Below are 19,463 nucleotides of genomic sequence, written 5' to 3' on the forward strand. Positions count from 1 at the left end.
GATTTTACCATTAAATGGAAGTGATGGAATCAATAACCAGGCTTCAACACCACTCAAACAGGAATGAGTGTTCAAAAAGCAATCAAGTTTCCAAAATTAAGACGACCCTTCGCATGAAATCACACTGATGAGTTAGGATGTGGTGACATAAACACACAGCAGTTTAGTTTGGTTCAATATTTGTAAGGATTTATTATTTATCAACCTGACATAACCTTACAAAATCACGGACCCTCAGAGTGCTTGGCCCTCCAAAGTAGGATCAAATTTGCTAACACTGTCTGTTTAGGAGGGATACTCTTAATTTAGGACTGAATCTTTACAAGGGGCCTAACACCTGAGGTGAGCAAAATTGAATGTAAAGGTTATTGGGTACATAGCTTTCAAATGTCATGAAAAAGAAATAGAGATATGAATGATAGGATGTCTTTGGTGATAAGTTTTAAGCCGTCGGGTACAGATACTGATAACAACTTTATTCTCAAAAATCCCTTTCTCCTAAAAAAATGTATAGTTAACTTTACCCCCTCCCCAGGGGGAAATAATAGACCCTGGGGCCATGAAATTCACAATTTTGGCACCTGAAGACCCTTCCATCTATGAAGAAAATTTGATTCAACCATATCTGGAAGTTGAGGAGATGACTTTTTAAATTTGAGTCAAGTTGACCACTTTGGGCCCTAGTAATGCCCAGTAGAACTTGAGGGTCAGCAAGGACCAATATATGCATACCATTGAGCTGTCATCCATTGCTAATAATTCTAATCAAATTTGAAATATTTTCAATGCAAATTATACAAAAAAAATATGTTCAAAATTCTACTTTTCCCCAGGGAGAAATGTGAGACCTTGGGGCAATAAAATTCATAGTTTTGACAAAGCACCTCAACATTCTTCCATCCATGAAGAGTATTTGATTCTACCATATTTGGGAGTTGAGGAAATGATTTTTTAAATTTGGGTTAAGCTGATCACTTTTGGCCCCACAAATCTGCCCCTTTGGGGTCAGCCAGGATCAATATGCTGACATCCTTTGCTTACTATTATTACTTAGTTTGAAATATTTCCAATGGAAAATAAACAAATTGTGCTCATAGATCTACTTTTCCTATATAAACACCCCCTCCCTATGGGGAAATGTGAGATCCTGGGGTCATAAAATTCACATTTGTGGTACATTTCACAACTTTTGTTTATCTTTCGCCAATAACGGTTTGATTTAGAGGTTTTTGAGAAGAAGCAAAAATGCTTAAAGTTTACAAAATGCAATTTGCTAGACTAAAGGCAATGGTAATAGGCCACCATGAAAATATGTCTCAGGTATCCTAAACATCTTTCTAATAAATAAATGTTTCAAAACTTCAGTGAGTCCACCAGAAAGAATAACCTAATATATACTGTTGTAATTCGGTTTTGATTTGCATAAAGCAGATCTATAAATGTAAGTTTCTGAGGTTTGAAAGTCTAAACACACTATCTCCTCTTATGCAAGTTTGAAAAACTTCAAGTATGTTAGCAAATAATAACTTAATAAAGCTAATATGAGTCAAATGATTATTGACATTTGGTCAAAAGAGGAAAAATAAACAATGAGAAAAACTCCACTACCTACAGAGAAGGACAATCTGTATTGTAAGGACCAAGGATCCTCAGAATGTCTCTAACCTGGACCTCTGTTTTGAGTGTCATTTTTTTGTACACACAAAGTAAATCGTTTTCCTGGATCAGGATTTCTATACAAATGCACCAGTTCCATCTCTTAATTTAATCCTTCCTTCTGTCCTAACAGCAGACGCTGAGTCTATGATATGTCTATTCAAACTCCAATACAGCCAATTGGAAATTTCCTAAATATTTTTTCACTCTTAAATAGAACGATTTATTTTTTTTGACTGATGTTTTCCATCAAAGAAACAAAAATGCAACATATCATAGAATCAGTTTCAATAAAACCTAATCAATTCACACAGACAAGAACCACAATAGCAGTGTGTGGAGAAATGGTATGTTGCTGCAAAAAAAAAAACCCTCATCTATCTCCATTTCTTCCTGGTCTTCTCTTTTCAGAGGCAGGGAGGAAACATTTTGCGTGAGAACACCAGCCATTATATGCTGGAGATATCAGAAATCAACATCAGCAACTACCGGGGGAGCAACTATTTATATATGTAGCATTGAACACAATACCTTCCACTGTACAGATAGTGTCTATAACAGACTAAATATCTTCCTCTATATAGCTAGTGTTTATAACAGTCAGACTAAATATCTCCCACTATATAGCCAGTGTCTATAACAGTTAGACTAAATATCTCCCACTGAAACTAGCACCTAAAAAAGTCATACTTAATATCTTTCCTTATTTACTGAAAATTGCTTTTTTTTGAAGGCCAGCACACGTTAAATATCAAGTCATCAATATCTTTAACCCATTCAGACTATTGAGAACCCATCACACTTCCCAACATCTTCTCTTGATATCTGGTACACATATAAATACAAACCGAAAACAAATAAACTTTTTGTAAAAGGAAACATCATTGAAATATAAATGACTGATAAAATAAAAACTCTCCAAACATCAGAATAAACAACTGTAAGTATGGAATAAATGAATGATCTCCATTGTACCTACATGTAAAATGTTGTAAAGGACATGTCATTATTGTACTAATTATAGTGCTCTGGTCAAGTTATATTTTCCACATTGTCCCAGCTACTAGTTAAACTCTGTCCCAGCTACAAGTTTAACTCTACCCCAGCTACTAGTTCAACTCTGCCCCAACTACAAGTTCAACTCTGTCCCAGCTACAAGTTTAACTCTGTCCCAGCTACAAGTTCAACTCTGTCCCAGCTACAAGTTTAATTCAACCCCAGCTACAAGTTCAACTCTACCCCAGCTACAAGTTCAACTCTGTCCCAGCTACAAGTTCAACTCTACCCCAGCTACAAGTTCAACTCTACCCCAGCTACAAGTTCAACTCTGTCCCAGCTACAAGTTCAACTCTGCCCGAGTTACATTTTCTCGTTCAACTTTATTCTACCTGTAAGTGCCACCCTGTCCTAGTTAGAAATTCCTTCTATTTCACCTTTCAGTTAAACTACGATCATATCAACAATTACAGTATTTTAACTGTATAGCCGGTTATTTTCATGGGGCATTTTCACTTGAAATTAAGGAATCAAATTTCTGAATTATAAAATGATATCTAATTTTTGCCATTCAGTAGCTGTTTATCAAGTTTCAATCATAAACATATTGCTGATTTATCAGTAAAACATCAACATGACTGAATGAGATTTGATAAAGTTTTATGATTATAAAGTATTTTGTAACATGTAACCAATTATCTGTATCACATACCATTTCACCTGTTACAAACAATTGTTACCATAGAAATGGTGAATAGATGATGGCTGTATCATCCGCTTAATCTTATGGACAAAATTTACACAAGTTTTTTTTTCACAACTCAAATTTTCTTGATCGCATTTATGTCTATGAAATATGAAAAAAATATAAAGGTCCTGTATTTAGTTCATTCTTTTCATCTTTTTCATATTTTATCTTATTGACTTTCGTTGTTTCAAAATTATGTTAGTTTCTAGTAATAGGTGAGTTATGTTTGGGAATCTAAACACATGGTACTTAAAAGGTAGGTATCTACTTACACATTGCTGAAATCAAATAAAAATCTATAAAAAAAACTTATAACACAAGTATAACAAGGTATATAATATTGCAAAAAATAGTATTCATGATGGTAAACCCACAGGATAGCAAGTACATGGTAGAGCAGTTAGTACATGGTACAGTAGTCAGTACATGGTACAGTAGTCAGTACTACATAGTACAGTAGTCAGTTCATGGTACAGTAGTCAGTACATGGCACAGTAGTCAGTACTACATAGTACAGTAGTCAGTACATGGTACAGTAGTCAGTACTACATAGTGCAGTCGTCAGTACATGGTACAGTAGTCAGTACTTCATGGTACAGTAGTCAGTACATGGTACAGTAGTCAGTACTACATAGTACAGTAGTCAGTACACAGTAGTCAGTACATGGTACAGTAGTCAGTACATGGTACAGTAGTTAGTACATGGTACAGTAGTCAGTACTTCATGGTACAGTAGCTAGTACATGGTACAGTAGTCAGTACTACATAGTACAGTAGTCAGTACATGGTACAGTAGTCAGTACTACATAGTGCAGTCGTCAGTACATGGTACAGTAGTCAGTACTACATGGTACAGTAGTCAGTACATGGTACAGTAGTCAGTACTTCATGGTACAGAAGTCAGTACTACATGGAAAAGTAATCAGTACATGGTACAGTAGTCAGTACTACATGGTACAGTAGTCAGTACTGCATGGTACAGTAGTCAGTGCATGGTACAGTAGTCAGTACTTCATGGTACAGTAGTCAGTACTACATAGTACAGTAGTCAGTACACAGTAGTCAGTGCATGGTACAGTAGTCAGTACATGGTACAGTAGTCAGTACTTCATGGTACAGTAGCTAGTACATGGTACAGTAGTCAGTACTACATAGTACAGTAGTCAGTACATGGTACAGTAGTCAGTACTACATAGTGCAGTCGTCAGTACATGGTACAGTAGTCAGTACTACATGGTACAGTAGTCAGTACATGGTACAGTAGTCAGTACTTCATGGTACAGAAGTCAGTACTACATGGAAAAGTAATCAGTACATGGTACAGTAGTCAGTACTACATGGTACAGTAGTCAGTACTGCATGGTACAGTAGTCAGTACATGGTACAGTAGTCAGTACTTCATGGTACAGAAGTCAGTACTACATGGTAAAGTAATCAGTACATGGTACAGTAGTCAGTACTACATGGTACAGTAGTCAGTACATAGTGCAGTAGTCAGTATATGGTACAGTAGTCAGTACTACATGGTACAGTAGTCAGTACATGGTGCAGTAGTCAGTACTACATGGTACAGTAGTCAGTACTACATGGTACAGTAGTCAGTACATGGTACAGTAGTCAGTACTACACGGTACAGAAGTCAGTACATGGTACAGTAGTCAGTACTACATGGTACAGTAGTCAGTACTACATAGTACAGTAGTCAGTACATGGTACAGTAGTCAGTACATGGTACAGTAGTCAGTACTACATGGTACAGTAGCCAGTACATGGTACAGTAGTCAGTATATGGTACAGTAGTCAGTACATGGTACAGTAGTCAGTACATGGTACAGAAGTCAGTACTGCATGGTACAGTAGCCAGTACATGGTACAGTAGTCAGTACTACATGGTACAGTAGTCAGTTCATGGTGCAGTAGTCAGTACTACATGGTACAGTAAATAGTACTACATGGTACAGTAGTCAGTACTACATGGTACAGTAGTCAGTACATGGTACAGTAGTCAGTGCTACATGGTACAGTAGTCAGTACTACATAGTACAGTAGTCAGTACATGGTACAGTAGTCAGTACTACATGGTATAGTAGTCAGTTCATGGTACAGTAGTCAGTACATGGTACAGTAGTCAGTACTACATGGTACAGTAGTCAGTACTACATGGTACAGTAGTCAGTACATGGTACAGTAGTCAGTACTACATGGTACAGTAGTCAGTACATGGTACAGCAGTCAGTACTACATGGTACAGTAGTCAGTACATGGTACAGTAGTCAGTACTACATGGTACAGTAGTCAGTACTACATGGTACAGTAGTCAGTACATGGTACAGTAGTCAGTACATGGTACAGTAGTCAGTACATGGTACAGCAGTCAGTACTACATGGTACAGTAGTCAGTACTACATGGTACAGTAGTCAGTACATGGTACAGTAGTCAGTACTACATGGTACAGTAGTCAGTATATGGTACAGTAGTCAGTACATGGTACAGTAGACTGTTGAGAGAACAGACTAAGAGATAAAAGGAAAAAGCTACCATAATGGAAATAGTCATATGAAGCAAAACAAGTGAATAAGAAGACTCAAAGTATATTGACCAGAAAATTGTAAAACAATCTAAATTAATGCTCTGAAGCAATACTTACAATCTCGCATTATATATAGTTGTTGCTTACCTGCGTTGTAGATATTTCTGTATGATGGGGTTGGTAATCATTTTACACTGGTCTAATAATTTGTCAACAGCCATGGCACGGGCCTACAACAAACAAATAATTCCTTAAGTCTTTGATTCTTGCCTTGTATCATTGTCTTGATTTTGTATGTATTTTGTGTGTTCTGCAAATTTTACCTATGGTGTTTCTAATTTTGTATTTTCCTTCATACAGCAAAGCACATTCATTGTTTTCAGTCTATAGACTTTGTGTCTATATTACTTATCTTTTCCTTTCAATATATCAAATATAGTTGTGTTCCATTTCTGTTTCTATTTTCCATATATTTGTTATTTATGTCAAAACATTATCTCCAGTTTAAAGAAAGAAATATGTCAGTGCCTACATGACTTTGTACTGTGATTCAGACTAAATCGTCCCATTATTTGTCTCTGTGACTAGGTACTGTGATTCAGACTAAATTGTCCCATTATTTGTCTCTGTGACTAGGTACTGTGATTCAGACTAAATCGTCCTGTTATTTGTCTCTGTGACTAGGTACTGTGATTCAGACTAAATCGTCCTGTTATTTGTCTCTGTGACTAGGTACTGTGATTCAGACTAAATCGTCCTGTTATTTGTCTCTGTGACTAGGTACTGTGATTCAGACTAAATCGTCCTGTTATTTGTCTCTGTGACTAGGTACTGTGATTCAGACTAAATCGTCCTGTTATTTGTCTCTGTGACTAGGTACTGTGATTCAGACTAAATCGTCCCATTATTTGTCTCTGTGACTATGTACTGTGATTCAGACTAAATCGTCCTGTTATTTGTCTCTGCGACTATGTACTGTGATTAAGACTAAATTGTCCCATTATTTGTCTCTGTGACAAGGTACTGTGATTCAGACAAAAAGTGTCCCGTTATTTGTCTCTGTGACTATGTACTGTGATTCAGACTAAATTGTCCCGTTATTTGTCTCTGTGACTATGTACTGTGATTCAGACTAAATTGTCCCGTTATTTGTCTCTGTGACTAGGTACTGTGATTCAGACTAAATCGTCCCATTATTTGTCTCTGTGACTAGGTACTGTGATTCAGACTAAATTGTCCCATTATTTGTCTCTGTGACTATGTACTGTGATTCAGACTAAATTGTCCCGTTATTTGTCTCTGTGACTATGTACTGTGATTCAGACTAAATTGTCCCGTTATTTGTCTCTGTGACTATGTACTGTGATTCAGACAAAAATTGTCCTGTTATTTGTCTCTGTGACTAGGTGCTGTGATTCAGACTAAATTGTCTCGTTATTTGTCTCTGTGACTAGGTACTGTGATTCAGACTAAATCGTCCTGATAATTTTTCAGTTGATATTTTAAGCCTCAATTTAAAGCTAACACCAAAGGAAATTGATGTCTCATAATTTGGATAGCCAAGTACTCTTGAGAGTAAGAAGCATTTCAAATCGAACAGCTAATACCCTGAAGCAATCAGATTACCAATGGCTGATCAGCTAACTCTATTTTGATGGCTCAGAATCAGAACAGAAATTCAATTTTGAAATCAATATATCAGAGTTAAATGAATAAGTTACAGCCTTATTCCATTTTGAGTAAAAATGAAAATTAATTTTCTGAGATGATACAAACAGATTGTCCATTACAATGATCAAATGTTACCAGTAACCCCAACCTTACTCTGGTTATCAGCTTAACAGAAAATGGCACACATTAAAACTCAAACGGCATTTCTAAACTATCACTTGCTGACATATTCAGCCAAGATGGTTAAAGTCAAATAAAACTAAATGTATTTGATAAAAGGCTATTTTTTACACATACATACTGTAAGGTAAACACTGTTCCAGTTTTTGTGGACCAACAGCTTGCTACAAATGTGATGTATGTAAGCAGACATCATGAAATAGACCATTGTTTTCTTAATTCTTTTTGTTTACAATGTACCTGTTTACAAAGTTTGGTAACATTCTCAAAAGTAGCTAAATATAGAACCCCACCACAATACCGAACATTATAGAAAATGAAAGAGATGAAAGCTATGAAAGCTTTGCTGATGTGTATTGGATATTTTGATATATTCTTAATCAATCTGCTTCAAGATTTTAAAATAGTTCTCCTCACCATGTGAATTTTATATGTCAACCGAATTCTGATTTAAATTACAAGCCTCACTCTGAAAAAGCAATCAGCTAAAAGATTATTTATTGTTTTCACAGTACAATCGGCATGGTCACAAGCTGTTCAATCCTAACTGGTTAGTGGTCATGTTTTGTCTGGACTGTGATGACTGGTACTGGTCTAGTTGTTATAGAGATAAAAATCTTGGCTGTGATGATATATCTTCTGTGATGAGAACGTTGGCCTATAGAACACGTTTTTATTGAATTATCTGCAGTCAGTATTCATAATGAAATGTCTTGACTGTTATGTAGTGCATTGTCTATCTGTAGACTTTGTCAACAAAAAACAAATTTACTGAGCAATCTCACTATTTATACTGAACACAAAAGAAGACAAAGAAGTGCCATATTTGCTGTACAGAGTTCTAACACACCTTCTTGTACAGGATTATAACCCACCTTACTGTACAGGATTATAACCTATCTTACTGTACAGGATTATAACCCACCTTACTGTACAGGATTTTAACCCACCTTACCTTACAGGATTATAACCCACCTTACTGTACAGGATTATAACCCACCTTACTGTACAGGATTATAACCCACCTTACTGTACAGGATTATAACCCACTTTACTGTACAGGATTATAACCCACCTTACTGTACAGGATTATAACCCATCTTACTGTACAGGATTATAACCCACCTTACTGTACAGGATTATAACCCACCTTACTGTACAGGATTATAACCCACCTTACTCTACAGGATTATAACCCACCTTACTGTACAGGATTATAACCCACCTTACTGTACAGGATTATAACCCACCTTACTGTACAGGATTATAACCCACTTTACTGTACAAGATTATAACCTATCTTACTGTACAACCCACCTGACTTCCAACCAGTCTGACTGTACCTGGTTCACTGTACTAGGTTACATCCCACTTCACTGTACAGGGTTACAACCCACTTCACTGTACAGGGTTACAACCCACATCACTTTACTAGGTTACAACCCACATCACTGTACTAGGTTACAACCCACTTCACTGTACAGGGCTACAACCCACATCACTTTACTAGGTTACAACCCACATCACTGTACTAGGTTACAACCCACTTCACTGTACAGGGTTACAACCCACATCACTTTACTAGGTTACAACCCACATCACTGTACTAGGTTACAACCCACTTCACTGTACTAGGTTACAACCCACCTCACTGTACTAGGTTACAACCCACTTCACTGTACTAGGTTACAACCCACTTCACTATACTAGGTTACAACCAACTTCACTGTACAAGGCTATAAGGCTATAAACATCACCCTGGAATACATTATACATCACCCTGGACCACATTATACATCACCCTGAACTCCATTATACATCACCCTGGACCATGACATAGGGATACATTGATGACAGACCAGTACCTTGACATAGGGATACATTGATGACAGGTCAGTACCATGACATAGGGATACATTGATGACAGACCAGTATCATGACATAGGGCTACATTGATGACAGACCAGACCAGGGATACATTGATGACAGGTCAGTACCATGACAAAGGGATACATTGATGACAGACCAGTAACATGACATAGGGATACAGTGATGACAGACTAGACCAGGGATACATTGATGACAGGTCAGTACAATGACATAGGGCTACATTGATGACAGACCAGCCAAAGGATACATTGATGACAGGTCAGTACCATGACATAGGGATACATTGATGACAGACCAGTATCATGACATAGGGCTACATTGATGACAGACCAGACCAGGGATACATTGATGACAGACCAGACCAGGGATACATTGATGACAGACCAGTACCATGACAAAGGGATACATTGATGACAGACCAGTAACATGACATAGGGATAAAGTGATGACAGACTAGACCAGGGATACATTGATGACAGGTCAGTACAATGACATAGGGCTACATTGATGACAGACCAGCCAAAGGATACATTGATGACAGGTCAGTACCATGACATAGAGATACATTGATGACAGGTCAGTACAATGACATAGGGATACATTGATGACAGGTCAGTACAATGACATAGGGCTACATTGATGACAGGTCAGTACCATGACAAAGGATACACTGATGACAGACCAGACCAGGGATACATTGATGGCAGACCAGTACCATGACAAAGGGATACATTGATGACAGGTCAGTACCACGACATAGGGATACATTGATGACAGACAAGACCAGGGATACATTGATGACACAGACCAGGGATACATTGATGGTAGACCAGTACCATGACAAAGGAATGCATTGATGACAGACTAGACCAGGGATACATTGATGACAGGTCACCCAAAGGATACATTGATGACAGGTCAGTACCATGACATAGGGATACATTGATGACAGGTCAGTACAATGACATAGGGCTACATTGATGACAGACCAATACCATGACAAAGGAATACATTGATGACAGACCAGACCAGGGATACATTGATGACAGACCAGTACCATGACAAAGGGATACATTGATGGCAGACCAGTACCATGACAAAGGGATACATTGGTGGCAGACCAGTACCATGACAAAGGGATACATTGATGACAGACCAGACCAGGGATACATTGATGACAGACCAGTACCATGACAAAGGGATACATTGATGACAGACCAGACCAGGGATATATTGATGACAGACCAGACCAGGGATACATTGATGACAGACCAGTACCATGACATAGGGATACATCGATGACAGACCAGCCAAAGGATACATTGATGACAGGTCAGTACCATGACATAGGGATACATTGATGACAGACCAGACCAGGGATATATTGATGACAGACCAGCCAAAGGATACATTGATGACAGGTCAGTACCATGACATAGGGATACATTGATGACAGACCAGAACAGGGATTCATTGATGACACAGACCAGGGATACATTGATGACAGACCAGTACCATGACATAGGGATACATTGATGACAGACCAGACCAGGGATACATTGATGACAATTTTGTACCATGACATAGAAATACATTGATGACAGACCTGTGTTGTGTCTGAAGAAGTCTGAACACTGACCAGATAAGGATAACAACTATTCTATTGTATAAAACAATCTGTTTCTTTGATGATTTCTCCTCAAATTTATGTTGAGAATATGCATGTAGGACAGTAAGATGTACAAACTACACACACGTGAATAGCAACTCGATTTAGAAATAGATAGAGTAGAGCCAAATAATGAATTAAAACAGAAAATTAAGTGGTTACAACTTTGGGCAAAGAGAAACCTACAAATCAAGTTTGAAAAATATACAATTAGTGATAAGAAACTTCAAATATCAAAATCCAAGACCAACTTTTGAACATTTTGTTTCAATGTTCACTGATTTGACCAAGAATTGAATAGAAACAAGAAGAGGCCATGTGAAACATCCCTCCAGTTATTCTCAAGAAATAGCAATAACAAGAATTGTTTATGACAGACAACATACCAGAGGCAGACCGCAGACAAAAGGTCATTTGAAAAGTCCACCATGAGATGACAGTTGGCTAATAAACCTAACACAATCCATTTGAGCAATAAATGCTCAAGATCCCAGCAATTCATTGAAGACAAAATAGCTGGCATATTATCAAAACTGCCATTACCATAGAACTCCCAATAGTAACTAAAACCATGAACAGAAGTCAGTTTGATAAAACTGTACTGCAGAATCACATATAAGGTGTTGATATTTTGTACATTCCAATGGATGTGACAAGTGTTGTGTAAGAGCTTAAGGGATTAACAAACACACTTTTTGTGAGAATCTCAGCGTGACACAAGGGCCAACTCTATCAGTGTTTTTGTCTTAGTCTTACTGTTTGTTGATGCACAGAAACAAATACTCACACATGCTGGGAGATAAACACAATATTTAATGTTTCTGTAATTCATCTGCAGTAACATCACCACACCAGCAACACTCTACAGGTCTATGAGGATGAGGTCATATATTTAAGTCAGGATTTAACCAGATACTATTACTAAAACTGTACTGCAAGTAACCAGCAGAACTAATTATTTAAACAAGTAACCAGCAATACTAAATACTGTAAAAGCAAGTTTCCAGCAATATTATATGTGTGGTATATCTTACCTTGTGTACAGTCAGTGTGGTATATCTTACCTTGTGTACAGTCAGTGTGGTATATCTTACCTTGTGTACAGTAAGTGTGGTATATCTTACCTTGTGTACAGTCAGTGTGGTATATCTTACCTAGTGTACAGTCAGTGTGGTATATCTTACCTTGTGTACAGTCAGTGTGGTATATCTTACCTTGTGTACAGTAAGTGTGGTATATCTTAACTTGTGTACAGTCAGTGTAGTATATCTTACCTTGTGTACAGTAAGTGTGGTATATCTTACCTTGTGTACAGTCAGTGTGGTATATCTTACCTTGTGTACAGTCAGTGTGGTATATCTTACCTTGTGTACAGTCAGTGTGGTATATCTTACCTTGTGTACAGTCAGTGTGGTATATCTTACCTTGTGTACAGTCAGTGTGGTATATCTTAACTTGTGTACAGTCAGTGTAGTATATCTTACCTTGTGTACAGTCAGTGTGGTATATCTTACCTTGTGTACAGTAAGTGTGGTATATCTTACCTTGTGTACAGTCAGTGTGGTATATCTTACCTTGTGTACAGTCAGTGTGGTATATCTTACCTTGTGTACAGTCAGTGTGGTATATCTTACCTTGTGTACAGTCAGTGTAGTATATCTTACCTTGTGTACAGTCAGTGTGGTATATCTTACCTTGTGTACAGTCAGTGTGGTATATCTTACCTTGTGTACAGTCAGTGTGGTATATCTTACCTTGTGTACAGTCAGTGTGGTATATCTTACCTTGTGTACAGTCAGTGTAGTATATCTTACCTTGTGTACAGTCAGTGTGGTATATCTTACCTTGTGTACAGTAAGTGTGGTATATCTTAACTTGTGTACAGTCAGTGTGGTATATCTTACCTTGTGTACAGTAAGTGTGGTATATCTTAACTTGTGTACAGTCAGTGTGGTATATCTTACCTTGTGTACAGTCAGTGTGGTATATCTTACCTTGTGTACAGTAAGTGTGGTATATCTTACCTTGTGTACAGTCAGTGTGGTATATCTTACCTTGTGTACAGTCAGTGTGGTATATCTTAACTTGTGTACAGTCAGTGTAGTATATCTTACCTTGTGTACAGTAAGTGTGGTATATCTTACCTTGTGTACAGTAAGTGTGGTATATCTTACCTTGTGTACAGTCAGTGTAGTATATCTTACCTTGTGTACAGTAAGTGTGGTATATCTTACCTTGTGTACAGTCAGTGTGGTATATCTTACCTTGTGTACAGTCAGTGTGGTATATCTTACCTTGTGTACAGTCAGTGTGGTATATCTTACCTTGTGTACAGTCAGTGTGGTATATCTTAACTTGTGTACAGTCAGTGTAGTATATCTTACCTTGTGTACAGTAAGTGTGGTATATCTTAACTTGTGTACAGTCAGTGTAGTATATCTTACCTTGTGTACAGTAAGTGTGGTATATCTTACCTTGTGTACAGTAAGTGTGGTATATCTTACCTTGTGTACAGTCAGTGTGGTATATCTTACCTTGTGTACAGTCAGTGTGGTATATCTTACCTTGTGTACAGTCAGTGTGGTATATCTTACCTTGTGTACAGTCAGTGTGGTATATCTTAACTTGTGTACAGTCAGTGTGGTATATCTTACCTTGTGTACAGTAAGTGTGGTATATCTTAACTTGTGTACAGTCAGTGTAGTATATCTTACCTTGTGTACAGTAAGTGTGGTATATCTTAACTTGTGTACAGTCAGTGTGGTATATCTTACCTTGTGTACAGTCAGTGTGGTATATCTTAACTTGTGTACAGTAAGTGTAGTATATCTTACCTTGTGTACAGTCAGTGTGGTATATCTTACCTTGTGTACAGTCAGTGTGGTATATCTTACCTTGTGTACAGTCAGTGTGGTATATCTTACCTTGTGTACAGTCAGTGTGGTATATCTTAACTTGTGTACAGTCAGTGTGGTATATCTTACCTTGTGTACAGTCAGTGTGGTATATCTTACCTTGTGTACAGTCAGTGTGGTATATCTTACCTTGTGTACAGTCAGTGTGGTATATCTTACCTTGTGTACAGTCAGTGTGGTATATCTTACCTTGTGTACAGTCAGTGTGGTATATCTTACCTTGTGTACAGTCAGTGTGGTATATCTTACCTTGTGTACAGTCAGTGTAGTATATCTTACCTTGTGTACAGTCAGTGTGGTATATCTTACCTTGTGTACAGTCAGTGTAGTATATCTTACCTTGTGTACAGTCAGTGTAGTATATCTTACCTTGTGTACAGTCAGTGTGGTATATCTTACCTTGTGTACAGTCAGTGTGGTATATCTTACCTTGTGTACAGTCAGTGTGGTATATCTTACCTTGTGTACAGTCAGTGTGGTATATCTTACCTTGTGTACAGTAAGTGTGGTATATCTTACCTTGTGTACAGTCAGTGTGGTATATCTTACCTTGTGTACAGTCAGTGTGGTATATCTTACCTTGTGTACAGTCAGTGTAGTATATCTTACCTTGTGTACAGTCAGTGTGGTATATCTTACCTTGTGTACAGTCAGTGTGGTATATCTTACCTTGTGTACAGTCAGTGTGGTATATCTTACCTTGTGTACAGTCAGTGTGGTATATCTTACCTTGTGTACAGTCAGTGTGGTATATCTTACCTTGTGTACAGTCAGTGTGGTATATCTTACCTTGTGTACAGTAAGTGTGGTATATCTTAACTTGTGTACAGTCAGTGTGGTATATCTTACCTTGTGTACAGTCAGTGTGGTATATCTTACCTTGTGTACAGTCAGTGTAGTATATCTTACCTTGTGTACAGTCAGTGTGGTATATCTTACCTTGTGTACAGTCAGTGTGGTATATCTTACCTTGTGTACAGTCAGTGTGGTATATCTTACCTTGTGTACAGTCAGTGTAGTATATCTTACCTTGTGTACAGTCAGTGTAGTATATCTTACCTTGTGTACAGTCAGTGTGGTATATCTTACCTTGTGTACAGTCAGTGTGGTATATCTTACCTTGTGTACAGTCAGTGTGGTATATCTTAACTTTTTGTACAGTCAGTGTGGTATATCTTACCTTGTGTACAGTCAGTGTGGTATATCTTACCTTGTGTATAGTCAGTGTGGTATATCTTACCTTGTGTACAGTCAGTGTGGTATATCTTACCTTGTGTACAGTCAGTGTGGTATATCTTACCTTGTGTATAGTCAGTGTGGTATATCTTACCTTGTGTATAGTCAGTGTGGTATATCTTACCTTGTGTACAGTCAGTGTGGTATATCTTACCTTGTGTACAGTCAGTGTGGTATATCCTACCTGGTGTACAGTCAGTGTGGTATATCTTACCTGGTGTACAGTGTGGTATATCCTACCTTGTGTACACTCAATGTATTTGAGTACACCTGTACTCCTTCCATCACACCATCCACCATGGCAGAATACAGCTGAATCAGAATTCTGTGTTGGGTACAAAAAACATGTATTAGTACAGAAGTTCACTCATAGCTTACTGAGGTTTATTATAAAACATCTACATAATGGTTGTGTTGAATTAACTTTAAATGATTGTAGTTACTTTTTTCAATAGTTACAGTGACTGTGATCTTGATTAGAAAAGAAACATCAGATATTAAGTTTGTTTCATGACCCCTGAGCATCTCCAACTGAAAAGGCATAGGACATATATTTTTCTATCTATAATTATGTACCCTGTATATATTTTAAAATCTATAATTACTTACCTTGTTTCCTCATCTTCTACTATATAATCCTGGTTTGACTCTGTAAATACAAAAAAAACATTTAAAGTCATGACCTTAGTTTATTTTTAACCACTCCAAGCAGTTTAAAAATGGGTTAAGCTGATGATGGAACCACTCCAGTGGTTCTTTAAAGTGTCACTGAAGTATCCTATCATAGTGACAATAGACTTAACACCAGTTGTAAAAACTCAGTAAACTGAAGTGTCAGTTTATACTGACAACAGATATAATACATAATAGTAGTCCTCTCTGCTCAAGCAGAAAAGAGTACCAGATAAATTAAATTTGACTTGTGTTGGTGCACGGTCTAAGCCCATCCTCTTCCTGGTTTAAGTTATCAATGCTAACACTGTGGCCAAAATGGAGACTTTGTCAAGTTAGGCTTAATGCTGGGGCCTAAAGTGAGGTTTACACTGGGGCCAAAAGGGAGGTTTACACTGGGATCAAGAGGGAGGTTTACACTGGGACCAAAAGGGAGGTTTACACTGGGACCAAGAGGCAGGTTTACACTGGGACCAAAAGGGAGACTTTGTCAAGTTAGGCATAATAACACTAAGGCTAAAAGGAAGACATTGTCCACTGAGGCTTACCATTGGGGCCATGTAGGGTTTACAATGGGGCAGAATAGGAGATATTGTCAAGTAAGGCTTAGAACACAGTGGTCAAAAGGGAGATATTGTCAAGTAAGGCTAAAAACACTTGGGCCAAAAGAAAGGTATTGTGTATGAGGCATAAGTATTGTCAAATGACGCTTCATTGCTACATTGCTTCAGTGGGGCCAAAAGGGAGATATTGTCATGTTAGGTTTTACATTGGGAACAAAAATGCTTCAGTGCCACATTGTTTCAGCTCTACATTGCTTCGGTGCCACACCATATTGTTTCAGCACTACATTGCTTCAGTGCCACTTTGTTTCAGCATTACATTGCTTCAGTGCCACATCACATTGTTTCAGTACTACATTGCCTCAGTGCCACATTGTTTCACCACTACATTGCTTCAACGCTACAATGCTTCAGTGCCACACCACATTGCTTCAGCATTACATTGCTTCAGTGCCACACCACATTGTTTCAGCACTACATCACTTCAGTGCCACATTGTTTCAGCACTTCATTGCTTCAGTGCCACATTGTTTCACAACTACAATGCTTCAGTGCCACATTGTTTCAGCACTACATTGCTTCAGTGCCACATTGTTTCAGCACTACAATGCTTCAGTGCCAAATTGTTTCAGCACTACATTGTTTCAGTGCCACATTGTTTCAGCACTACAATGCTTCGGTGCCACATTGTTTCAGCACTACATTGCTTCAGTGCCACATTGCTTCAGCTCTACATTGCTTCAGTGCCACATTGTTTCAGCACTACAATGCTTCAGTGCCACATTGTTTCAGCACTACAATGCTTCAGTGCCACATTGTTTCAGCACTACATTGCTTCAGTGCCACATTGTTTCAGCACTACATTGCTTCAGTGCCACATTGTTTCAGCTCTACATTGCTTCAGTGCCACATTGTTTCAGCTCTACATTGCTTCAGTGCCACATTGTTTCAGCACTATATTGCTTCAGTGCCACATTGTTTCAGCTCTACATTGCTTCAGTGCCACATTGTTTCAGCACTACAATGCTTCAGTCTTAAATTGTTTCAGCATTACATTGCCTTAGTGCCACATTGCTTCAGCACTACAATGCTTCAGTGCCAAATTGTTTCAGCACTACATTGTTTCAGTGCCACATTGTTTCAGCACTACAATGCTTCGGTGCCACATTGTTTCAGCACTACATTGCTTCAGTGCCACATTGCTTCAGCTCTACATTGCTTCAGTGCCACATTTTTCAGCACTACAATGCTTCAGTGCCACATTGTTTCAGCTCTACATTGCTTCAGTGCCACATTGTTTCAGCACTACAATGCTTCAGTCTTAAATTGTTTCAGCATTACATTGCCTTAGTGCCACATTGCTTCAGCACTACATTGCTTCAGTGCCACATTGTTTCAGCTCTACATTGCTTCAGTGCCACATTGTTTCAGCACTACAATGCTTCAGTCTTAAATTGTTTCAGCATTACATTGCCTTAGTGCCACATTGCTTCAGCATACAATGCTTCAGTGCCACATTGTTTCAGCACTACAATGCTTCAGTGCCACATTGTTTCAGCACTACATTGCTTCAGTGCCACATTGTTTCAGCACTACATTGCTTCAGTGCCACATTGTTTCAGCTCTACATTGCTTCAGTGCCACATTGTTTCAGCTCTACATTGCTTCAGTGCCACATTGTTTCAGCACTACATTGCTTCAGTGCCACATTGTTTCAGCTCTACATTGCTTCAGTGCCACATTGTTTCAGCACTACAATGCTTCAGTCTTAAATTGTTTCAGCATTACATTGCCTTAGTGCCACATTGCTTCAGCATACAATGCTTCAGTGCCACATTGTTTCAGCTCTACATTGCTTCAGTGCCACATTGTTTCAGCACTACAATGCTTCAGTGCCACATTGTTTCAGCACTACATTGCTTCAGTGTCACATTGTTTCAGCACTACATTGCTTCAGTGCCACATTGTTTCAGCTCTACATTGCTTCAGTGCCACATTGTTTCAGCACTACAATGCTTCAGTCTTAAATTGTTTCAGCACTACATTGCTTCAGTGTCACATTGTTTAAGCAGTACATTGTCATTACAGCACCAGATTGTAAATTTACTCTCAAGTCCCAATGCCTGGGTAAGTACCCACATCACAGTCATTAAGTTTTGTAACTATAGTTGGAGCTATCATTATCAATCTGTAATTTTTTGTCCCCTCAGATCTCTGGTGCTGGTCTTATAAAACCTTCATGTTGCCATTTTGTTGACTATCCATACCTGGAGATAATTGTTCTAGTAAATATCCTTGGACCCTCACTGCTGGCCTTAAAACCCTCACCATTGCCATTGTTTCTATAGTTAAGAGTCTGCTGGATTGATAATGTTCACTAATGAAGTCCCTTTCCCATACATTCCAAGGTCTACTATAGATGTCTAACAATTCACACTCACAAGTAATGATACACTATAACTTGCCAAAATCTTTTCAAACCTAATCTAACAAAAAAGTCACACTGACAACACAAACAAATATAAGAATGAAATATCATTATTTGACTTCCCAGAAAACATCTATCTACAAGACTACTATTGTAAACCCTGACCGATATGCCTGGTTCAAGAAAGAAATGGCTGACCTCCACCACCCTACTACAAATTGTCTGGTGAAGAGTCATTCTTCTGCAAGGAGAATGTCTTCATTTCCCTTGATATAAATAGTCTGTTTCCCAATGTAGTGATCCTTCAT

The 19,463-nt window shown here is 38.1% G+C and overlaps 1 protein-coding gene across 1 annotated transcript in view; it reads right to left on the reverse strand.

Annotated features, from left to right (window-relative positions):
- The window catches only part of LOC132553089 (dynein axonemal assembly factor 9-like), a 150,338-nt gene that overhangs the window by 58,661 nt on the left and 72,214 nt on the right, over nucleotides 1–19,463 (reverse strand). Inside the window, exons 14-17 of the mRNA XM_060217300.1 lie at nucleotides 16,102–16,141; nucleotides 15,733–15,817; nucleotides 6,079–6,161; nucleotides 3,673–3,678 (exon numbers count right to left, since the gene is read on the reverse strand). Coding sequence (XP_060073283.1) covers nucleotides 3,673–3,678; nucleotides 6,079–6,161; nucleotides 15,733–15,817; nucleotides 16,102–16,141 — 214 coding nt within the window. The remainder of the gene's footprint in view (nucleotides 1–3,672; nucleotides 3,679–6,078; nucleotides 6,162–15,732; nucleotides 15,818–16,101; nucleotides 16,142–19,463) is intronic.

Source organism: Ylistrum balloti, unplaced genomic scaffold (assembly GCF_031769215.1).
Source record: "Ylistrum balloti isolate Yb309-2 unplaced genomic scaffold, AGI_CSIRO_Ybal_v1 Utg370296, whole genome shotgun sequence".
NCBI classification, from domain to species: Eukaryota; Metazoa; Mollusca; class Bivalvia; order Pectinida; family Pectinidae; genus Ylistrum; species Ylistrum balloti.